Consider the following 10,691-nt stretch of genomic DNA (forward strand, 5'->3'; position numbering starts at 1 on the left):
GGTGACGTCACCAGACTGCTACCTCACTCGCCCCTGTCAGGATGTCTCTGGCCACTATAGGCGTTTTCTGTAGACGCATCTTTTTTTTCTTCTTCTTAAAAAATGGCACAAAACTGCAAGTTAGTATAGTAGCTTCAATTGTATGGCCGCTCACTACCCAGACGTTATAATATCATAAACAATAAAAGAGTAATCTGGTGAGGGATGTCATCATAACGCCTGTCAATGTGTTTGCCTACCAGTGACGTTCAAAGATGACAGGTCCTAAGGACCAAGCAAAGACCAAGTGAAAAAAAAAAATACATACGCCTTCCCCCAAGCATTATTACAAACAAAAAAAATAAGCCACAGCTGACCCTAAAAAAAAGAAAAATAGCTTTTGATTTTGATCAAGTCCTAAGTCAAGCAGAGAAAACGTTAGAGTTGGTGTTTCCAGTTTAGATAAAGATGATTCAATTAACCTGTGGATCATTTAAAATCTAATAACAGCACTTAAACATTCCATCCCTCATTACTGCAGCCATTAGTAATTAGCTTCACCTAACAGAGAGATGTGGGCTAATGGATGTTAAGAAAACAATGTCCCCGTATGAAAGTATCCCTCCTGTGTTGCATTGTCCTGCAGTTTATTACAGCTGCATGCTTTCAATAATGCACAGCTATTTTTTTGTTCTTACATTAAGTTAGTGAGTGATGTTGACTGCACTTTATTTACACTTTAGCAAATGCACGATGAACTGTGAGGCTGTATCTGAGAGTCTACTACTTCACACAAGAGGCATTTTATACATTGTATAGAATTAAGTGAACTACAGCTGTTCTTTGATGGAGCCAGCTTTGAGTACAATGAGTATAAAAATGCTTTGTGTGTTTTAGAGACAGCTGGCTCAGCTGTAGTGTTTCTCAAATGTGTGCACCTGGGTGACTTTGTGCAGCCACTGCAGTATCACCTCCTGGGTTCTATTTTTAAATGGTCTTGAGAACTACTTTCCATGTGCCTGTTGTCCTGGTTTGGGCAGCTTGCTTTCTGATTCCAACTACTGTTTCTCCCTTCATGTTATTGTATCTTACACTACCCATTATAGCACAATGTGCAACCACAAGTACAGTCATTCTGAGAATTCTACTGTTTGTGCAGTCAGGCCAGTCACCATTAATTATATATAGTCTGCTAAATGGTGTCTAAAATCATCACAGGAAACAGGCCAAGCAAGCCCATGCATGGCATGTGAAATGTATAAAAGTAGTCTGTGGCATTCAAGGATAATCTTGGGGAGATCACAGGAGCATTCCTGTGAACATAGAGCAAATCTATGGGGTGGTTGTGGGATTTTAGTCATTTCAAAATATTTCACCTGCATGCAGACTGACAATTTTCAATCTGTTTAATTAAAAAAAAACAACAGGACACGTTTCCCCAACACTGCAGAAATCTGTAGAAAAATGCATTCCATTGAACCATGGAACAATATATAGGACTCTCATATGACAGGGCTTGATTTATCCAGCTCGTATAATAATATACTACGGTGCTAGTCAGAAATAGATCCCAGAAGTGTTCATAAACTGCGTGGGTTGTGGCACAGCATGGTCTGTAGCTTTATAACCATCCCTCACGTTCCGGATTATAAACTCCAGCACTACAGGCGGTTTCCTGCCTGACATTAACGCTCTCACTAACATTGATAAATCTGTGGCGTTTGTGCATTACAGGATATTTGGAAAATTAAAGCTGCTGTGGTCCGTAATTTCACAGAACAATGTGACTTCTTGTTCAGTACACACATGCTCCCAGTTCTAAGCAGTAGTATAAATTACATCTTCAATCTCTGCTACAGCTCCTGCGTCAAAAACACAAATTGTTTCCTTTTCTCTCTATATGACATAGGAGGCTGTGTGGGCCAATGGTTAAAGAAAAGGGGCTTGTAACCAGGAGGTCGCCGCTTCAAATCAAGGCTTACTCACTGCACCCTGAACAAGTCCGTCTTTCGGGTGAGACGTTGTTGTAAGCGACTGTGCAGCTGATGCATAGTTCACACACCCTGGTCTCTTGTAAGTTGCCTTTGTTAAAGGTGTCTGTTAAATAAACAAATGATTGTCTTGTTCTAATAACATTTTACAAAACAGCAGCTGATGTGTGGGCATACATAGGAACAACCTGAAGCTGGACATGGAATGGGTCTGAAATACCAGTAGCCTCTGGTACAGCTGTCTTTCTATTACCCTGATCCCCTGCAACACCTCCTCCCTCTGGATAGAAGAAATACCACCTTTGTTCTATGTGGTACTGCTTACCTCCACTAGGAGCAGTGTTGCAGGTTAATGGTTGTGTACCTGCTGTATGAAAAAGAAAGACATGTTTGAGAGCCATAGAGGCGCTTTAAACTTCCGAGTTTAAAAAAGAGCTTCTCTTTACATGGTTAAAAGTGGCACTCATGTAACAGGAAACCACACATTAGTAGTATTTAACTGGAAAGGCAAAATATGGCCTATCCAGTTCTTTCCTGACTGACATTTTATGCATATTGAAAGGGTTTTTGCACCAAAAGAGGAAACAGCAGTCTGACCACTACATCATCACATCACAGTGAGGTAACACTTGCTATTATTGGACAGTGGCATTACTTAATCTAATTATTTAAGGGGATCAAAATTCTATGGGGAAAAATATATTCCCTTTGGTATTTGAGACATAACGTTAACGTATGAGCAGAGACACTGTGCTACTTTTATATACTGTAGATGGATAGTACTGAATTAGAAATTGAGTTTGTATAATCAGCTCTCTCTTCATGCCTTTAGTAAGTCGAGGGAGTTTTAGGGTTAGGGTTAGGGTTCCGTCTTATATTTCCACAAGGGAACACAAAGGGAGACACACAGTTAGTCAACTGTGGAACATAAGGGTAGGTTTTATTATCATTTCACCAGGAATGATTTGTAGTTGAAAGGATATGTGTAAATTCCTCTTTGCTCTTGGTTTACTTTGACTGCAAACAGTAATCAAAACAGTGCCACTAAATCAAACGATAATGCAAAATCTGCAGCACGGCTCCCCTATTACAGGAATTGTGTGAGTATAAATCCTATATGCTAAATGTGCTGGCAACGTGACATTGTAAATCCTATACGCTAAATGTGTTGGTGATATGACACTGTAAATCCTGTATGCTAAATGTGCTGGTGATATGACATGGGCTGACCTAATACACAATCAGATCCTCTTTCCTAGCAGTGAAAAAAACAGAAATATGAGTATTACACAGAGCGACTTTTCTTTTATTAAGCAACCAAGACAATGCCTCTCAACAAAGCTGAAGTGATGCATTCAGCGCTGCCAAGTTTAATACGGGGCTCTGTTCCCACAAGTGTAGATTTGCTTCCATTGTACCAAAATTTGGCTCCCTTCCCTTTCTGGAAGAGGAGTGCTGCAGCTCAACATAATTGAAGTGCTTGTCTTTATTTTCTAATCTGACTTGGGAGCCAGTTCATTAGGTGGTGAATAATATAAACGTGGAGCACGGATTAAAATTAACATTGATCAAAGTAAATTACATTTCTTCATTAATCTTATTTAAAAAACAACACTTTTTGCAAGAGATTTTAATTAACAAAAACAAAAAATCAACAACTTAGGAATCAAACTAACATAAAAGCTGGCATAAGAGAACCTTTAAAACTTCCCTTCTTTTTAGCTCACTGCTTTAGTTTCTCTTTACAAGCATTGTATTCAGGTTACATTGCACATGAAGGGAAAACACCCACCAACCAGGCTATTTGCTTTTGATACCTGATGCTTAATGTTTTGTTCTCCAAAACAGTAAAATAATACATTTAATTCAATTAAAAAAAGTTTCTTCATAAAAGTAAGTAAGAAAATGTAAACAATTCATCATACTGACAAAACACCCCAGGCGACTGCTGGCAAGCTGCATCCAGAGATACCCACTACTGTAAGTTACTGTATTACTGGTAATGGGAAAAATCACCCACATTCTGATACTATTATACACTCAAATACAATCTTATATAGAAAAGTACTTTAAAAAAACTTCCATTAGGTGTACATGCCAGACAGACAATGTTTCTTATTGAGACTGAATAAAAAACCTAAACAGACACTTTTTCCATCCACCTGAAAGACTTGTAGCCTGAAACATTCCTGACAATTTTTTTTTGATCACGTATTCATGTGTACACAGCAGCTTTTGTTAAAAAAATAAAAAAAACACACACACGCCTTCAAAGGCGACACAATTTCTTCCAAGATCCCACTGTAGATTCACCAGCCTCCAATCAGAATAAGAGATACCATATACAGAGCTCACTCACTAGTTATATCTTTACCCACACTTTTTGCTTCTAAAAAGGGACACCCTCTGTGTGTGGTTATCTAGCCTACCCTTCCTCAGGCAGCAGTTTTCCATCGGAGACAGCAGGAGTGACAGTCTGCTGTTCTCCTGTCCACCACACTCATCAGATGATGAAGATTATGGAGGTTAGATCCATCGAGATGCTAAACAAGCACTTAAACATTTATTCACAGGACAGGAAGTCTTTTAGAACAAGGAAGCAGCAAAAACTGGTGAGTTATGACCCTGACTTTGCAATATCTGCATATATCAAATTTAAACATTGCCTCATCATCTTAAAGGCCACTGGCGTTTAGCTGTCTCTAAAATATCAATTTCAATTTCAGCGAAGGAATTGAAATATTACAGACAGGATAATTGTTGGGATTGTTCAACTGCTCTCACTTGAATTAACCAATAGTGACTTCAAGTAAATTTGTTGCCACTTGTGAGACGCTCATTTTAACAAAATGCTTCTAATTGCAATTTTGATCCGATGTGTTGGAATGGATTAAAAGGGAACAAGAATTGGAACTGATTTTAATAAGGAATTGGAAATGAAAGTCAGGAATTCACCTTAATCCTGACCCCCACAATTATTACCTATCAATAACCTAATCTAACATCTACATGCTGGGCATCATTGTGTTCTGCGCAAGGATCCGACACCCTCTTCTGCCTTCTTGTATCCTATATTGATCTATTTAATACTGTCATGCTGTAATTAATACAAGTCCATTCTGTGTAGATTATAGTATCTCCACAATCAAAATAAAAATAATAAAAAAAAAAAAAAACACATTCATGGACTTGTCATTATGTTTATGCTCAATCATATTTATTGTTCGATTCTACTCAAGCTATACACTAAAGTACCGAGTTGGAGTATTGTTTCAGTACATGTAAAAGTTGTTCAAATAGCATATAATACCATATTAATATATATATATATATATTATATATATATAATATATTATATATATAAATATATATTTTTTTCTCATATACTTTCTCATGTTATGTTTTTACAAAGTCATTTTTCCCGGACACTAAAAAGGGCCTTTGTTAAAGATTTAAAAATACCAGAAAGACAGAGTTAGTGGAAATCCCTGATTTATATATATATATATATATATATATATATATATATATATATATATATATATATATATATATATATATTTTTTTTTTTTTTTTTTTTTTTAATTGAATGGAAATAGAAAAAAAGTTTAAAAAATGTGTAACATTTAAAACATACCGTTAAACACCATATCCACAAAACACCATATCCAGGCGATTTTATAAAGCCAGAATCAATAGCAAGCATATAAAAAGTTGCTATTTGCCTAACAAATGGAGGTCCTCATTACTCAGCAATTTAAAAAAGAAAGGTATTTACACATACCATAACATTGGTGATCAGACAGTGAACTTCTGGAAATCTGTAAAGACATTTAGATGTTCTGGTCATCTGTTAGCGGCAGATTAATTCTAAACCCCAAGCCTACCATAATAATAATAATAGAGTATTAAAACAAAGTTTGAAATGGTCCATAAAAAATAAAAAAAGCCCAACACACAAGGATTTATTTATTACAAATCCCTGGATTTCTGCATTCAGCTGCTCACTGATTTTGCCAAATATTAATTTTTTGCTTTCGTTTGGTTTCTTGGGGAACTTTTCAGCAAGTCTCTTAGTTTGAGGTAGACTCCTGTGGTTTTAGCAACATTAGTGTATTCCCCAGTGTCTTCAAAGGGGGTTATTCCAGCAGCAAAATTACTTCTGTGAGGGACAAACCCGACTATCTCAGAGCCATCTCTGGCCTCCTCATCAGTCCTATTGCCTGTCTCAAGTGCCATGCTGCTGCTCGGAGACTCTGTAGCTCCTATGCACACTGGCTCTTCCTTTATTTCCACTGGGACCTTGCCATTGTCAGTGGAGTTGCTGGTGCTATCGGCAACCACAGAGCTGATACTTTCAACTGCAGGTACTAGCATCGCCGACTCCTTGTCCCCATCGTTGACAGTAGTATCGGCAGCCTCCAATTTCAGTTCTCCTGCCTCCTGAGCGGCTTCCTCTGCGTCGTTCCTTAAGGGTGAGGACGTTTGCGATGTGCCGGTGAGGGGCGTGTGTGCAGGGGTCTCCAAGTCGCTGTTGGTAGTGGTCTCCGAGTTCTCAAGCGCTGCCCAGATCAGCCTCTGCTGCTCCTCCAGCTCCTCCAGGGTCAAGGCGTCTGCATCAGTAGAGTCGTCCACCACGTGTGGCCGCACTGCCGGGGAGCCGTTGGTGGGGGTGGGGGGCGGAGTGCCCTTGGGAAGCGGTGGAGGGGTGGGGGTGAGGGGCGGAGGAGGAACGAAGTTAGGAGGGGTGCCAGGAGGTGTTCCGCGGGGCAGAGGGGGCAGGCTACTCATTGCTGGAGACCCGGGGGGGAGCGGGGGCTGAAAACGGAAATTGTCGTAGCCCTGGGTACTATGAGGAGTTTCAGAGCCTGTAGAGATATAAGCTAGAAGTTAACACACAGAAACGTAACAAAATCAAATCACCATCACAAGACACTGTGGGAATACCCAGGCCCGTTTGTTTTTGCATAGTACATTAACCAGTCTGTAAACCTGTTAATTATATTTGTATAATGCTTGCTACAGGACAGAACATTTGACAGTTTTTGTGTTACAGTGAAATACCTGAATCAATGTCCATGTCCAAACACGTTACTGTCTCCGATCGTCGCTTTTTTGGGTTGCAAGGGGTTGAATCCGATTCATAAGCTCTTTTGTTGGAACTTGAACCAGGCTGCAGAAAACACAAATTAACACTCGAGTTTACAGAGGCATTTTAAAAATGACCATAACTTGGATTTCCCACAACGACGCACACTGGAATACTGGAAGTAGGAGCAGCACACAGCTGGTTTCAAAGCACAAAACATGCAATATTACTGGAGCACTATTTACCTCTGGATAGTTACGTGACAGGTAAGTTGCAAAGCACGTCTTCAAATGACTATGCTGCATAGGGATTGAATTGTACGAACTCCATTCCTAGAACATAGCAAAGAAAACATTTTGTTTGAATTTACATTTTAAACAGTGTCACTATATATTTCATAGCGGTTCACTCTCTGCATAACCTTGCAATACATGTAATCCTTACCGAGAACATTCAAAAGCATAACATTCCCACCCAGCTCTTACAAGTTTTGTTTATGGGCTTGTAATACATTTAGGGAGATAAAAACACATTTAAAAAAGAAAGAAAAAAAAACTACTAACATCAAGTATTCGTTTTGGAGCTGGAACATTGAAGCCAGGGAAATCTATCAGCTTAGAGACATCATAAGAGACTTGTCTGCTCTGGTCATTTTTATCCTTGTCCATTACTCCATCATCTATACATATATATTAAAAAGAAGAAAAAAAAACAGTATGAAACAGACCAAATCGCATTCACCAATATTGTTTGTTTCTATATGAGAGAGAGAGAGAATATTGTTACTAGTAATAAAACTATCAAAACGCAATGACCTTTTCCATCATACAAAGCTAGACCAGAATTCTCCATCTCTGCTTCCTTCAGCCACCCTGGAGGATATCCCAGCTGACGCATGCGGTATATGAATGGAGGGAGGCTGTTTTCAGGAATACCCAGGGCAGTTTGCAGTTCTTCACTGCAAGTACAAAAATTAACAGTAAAAAAAAAAAAAAAGTGAATGTCCTGAAATGTTCTAAGCAATTATCTTTGTTTAATTAACACCGTAAGGAGAGAGTCACTGTAGCATTAAGAAAAATGTAAAATGGCGAGGTGTAGCCAATTTTACATTCAATCATTTTTAAGACGCGATATTTGAATGGATTTTAAGTAAATTTGATAAGTATAAACCTGCAGCGCTTTTGTTTTTCAACTTAAAAGTCAATGTTCTGTTGCTGCATTGAAAACTGATTTTATTTATATATTTTAGTTCCAGAGAATTATTTACTTTGTAGGACTGGTCCTCAACAGAACACAATTAAATTGCTACCAGACTGTTGCACAACATCTTAAAACGGTTTGTAAAAGGTACTAGGATATAAATAGTACACACACACACATTCCTCAGAGAAGCTTCATTCTTTACCTTATCGTTCCCGCTTTGTATTTTCCAAATCTCTCTTCATCAGCATGATACCGCTGGTAACTGTTTTGATTGTTGTTTTGAGATAACTCCTTCCTTTTTTCACTGATTCGGGCAAAGTCCCTCGGCTTACAAAAACAAACTTTTATTACTGTGTTCACAAAAGAAAGTCTATCGAAAATATATATATTCCGTCTACAGTATTTTAAAACCTTAACTTTACATTTGTATTAACACATAAAGCAGGCAAAACAAAACCTTAATTATATATCTTACAGAATTAGAGACATATTTAATGTGGTAAAGGAGTATAGATTACACCAAGGACTTTACCTTTGGACAGTCCTTTAACTGGTGCAAGTCTGAACCACAGTTGAAGCAACAAGGCTTGGGTCTGCAGCATAAAGAGAGAATTTACAGAACAGTACAGCATGCTATTTCTCACAAATTCTACAGTGCCACTCTAGGTCTGTGACACCAGACACAATTTATGTTTTAAAGCATTTGGTAGCCTCAATGATGTTGATGCAACATCCACAACCGCTAATTATATTCTCATAAAGTTAATTAACAGTTTACATCGACTAAAGACAATTAATTACCTTTTATCCTTTATTTGCACCTCCTGTCCATCTACGGAAATAACCTGACTGAAGACTTGCTGGTATCTTTGGAGGGCACATTCAGGAACGCGTGGTGATTAGAATTTATTTTATTACAATGGCACATATTATTGAAAGATTATTATTATTTTTAATCTTGCAAAAGTGTACTGTATGTATCTTAACCACTTAATTAGAAAACAGTTAGTGTAAAATAATGACTGTATAATGTTATACAGGACTGAGACTTTTAAAGGAATGGGCCTGTTGTGCAACTTAACTTGAACAGTAAGTACTTTATTTATTTGTTTAATGGAAAAAAAGGAAGAGTGCAGATCCAAGTCTACACTGTTAATATAGGATACTTGGGTATTTCCCATCCGTCTGTCAGCTGTGGATTCTCATTTAACAAAGGCTGCCCAAGTTTGTCAAGACAAAAATTGGTAAAATAAAGAACGCTTCCCACTACCTGCAAAACAAAACGAACAAAAAGTTTTAAAAGCACACAAACAGCAATTACACCCGACAGTACCCACACACGCAACAGGGCATCAACTTACACTAAAAGCATCTTTGATTTTCTTGACTGTACTTGCGGTTTTCACTTTATGATTCTCTTCCAGAACAAAACTTGATGGCTAGAAGAAGAAAGATCTTTTAGCATTCCCTTATTATTTATCCATGTCACACAGTGCATGGACGCTTAACACAACCTCCATTAGCAAGGGATACTTTACAGGTACCTGAGGTTTGACGTCAAAGGAAGCTTTTTCTGTGTCATTTTTTGACTGTTCCTGATACTTCTGAACTAAACTGCAAATGCAGTCTTCAATTTCTTGGTGGTATTGTCTGAAAACAAAAACATTAAGTAAAAACTTTCAAGTATCGCCAAAACATTAAGAATAACATAAATATTGAATGCAATCTTAGCCTGCATCATTATGGCTGTGAAATGAATGCCCTTCAAGTGATGCTTCTGCATTAAATAGTTGCACATATACTGTAAAAGTCTAAAATTAAGTACATACTGTACATAAACATTAGAACGCACATATTACTTTAGTTAAAACAAAACAAAAAAAAACTTACTTGGAGATTGCATTGTTGGTAAATAAAATCTGTAGTAGAGGTCCATCAAGCCTGGATTCTTCCACTTCAATTCCACTTAAAGAAAACGACAAGAATTTCAACCAACCAGTCATGCAAGATAACGCATACCAAAACCAGCCCAGATTATACACATAGTAACTAATGGGAAGAGAAATTGTAATTGTATCTAAAAACAGAAAAAAATATCTATTACACACATAACATTATATATATATATATATATATATATATATATATATATATATATATATATATATATATATAGAGAGAGAGAGAGAGAGGAGAGAGAGAGAGAGAGAGAGAGAGAGAGAGAGAGCTGGGTTTATTTACTTGTAAAAAAATATGTCTTCATTTTAATTGAAAATATGCAGGCTGAGGAAAAGGTGCTAAATTACTACATGAAGTGTCAGATATTGGACATACCTTGGTCTGGTCAAAATGTTCAGTTTTCTCTTCAGTTCCTGGTGTAAACTGGCTGTTAAGGAACGGTCCTATGTTCGCACGGTGAACACTAGTGG

General features: G+C 37.6%; 1 protein-coding gene across 1 annotated transcript in view; it reads right to left on the reverse strand.

Annotated features, from left to right (window-relative positions):
- Positions 1-5,574: 5,574 nt before the first annotated feature.
- LOC121307714 (zinc finger CCHC domain-containing protein 8-like) overlaps positions 5,575-10,691 on the reverse strand; it is a 5,674-nt gene continuing 557 nt past the window's right edge. The window contains exons 2-14 of the mRNA XM_041239966.1: positions 10,597-10,648; positions 10,153-10,227; positions 9,807-9,912; positions 9,624-9,701; positions 9,429-9,532; positions 9,064-9,129; positions 8,795-8,855; positions 8,465-8,589; positions 7,875-8,017; positions 7,623-7,738; positions 7,305-7,391; positions 7,035-7,143; positions 5,575-6,838 (exon numbers count right to left, since the gene is read on the reverse strand). Coding sequence (XP_041095900.1) covers positions 5,994-6,838; positions 7,035-7,143; positions 7,305-7,391; positions 7,623-7,738; positions 7,875-8,017; positions 8,465-8,589; positions 8,795-8,855; positions 9,064-9,129; positions 9,429-9,532; positions 9,624-9,701; positions 9,807-9,912; positions 10,153-10,227; positions 10,597-10,648 — 1,967 coding nt within the window. The 3' untranslated portion in view covers positions 5,575-5,993. The remainder of the gene's footprint in view (positions 6,839-7,034; positions 7,144-7,304; positions 7,392-7,622; positions 7,739-7,874; positions 8,018-8,464; positions 8,590-8,794; positions 8,856-9,063; positions 9,130-9,428; positions 9,533-9,623; positions 9,702-9,806; positions 9,913-10,152; positions 10,228-10,596; positions 10,649-10,691) is intronic.

This window comes from Polyodon spathula, chromosome 58 (genome assembly GCF_017654505.1).
Source record: "Polyodon spathula isolate WHYD16114869_AA chromosome 58, ASM1765450v1, whole genome shotgun sequence".
Taxonomy (NCBI): domain Eukaryota; kingdom Metazoa; phylum Chordata; class Actinopteri; order Acipenseriformes; family Polyodontidae; genus Polyodon; species Polyodon spathula.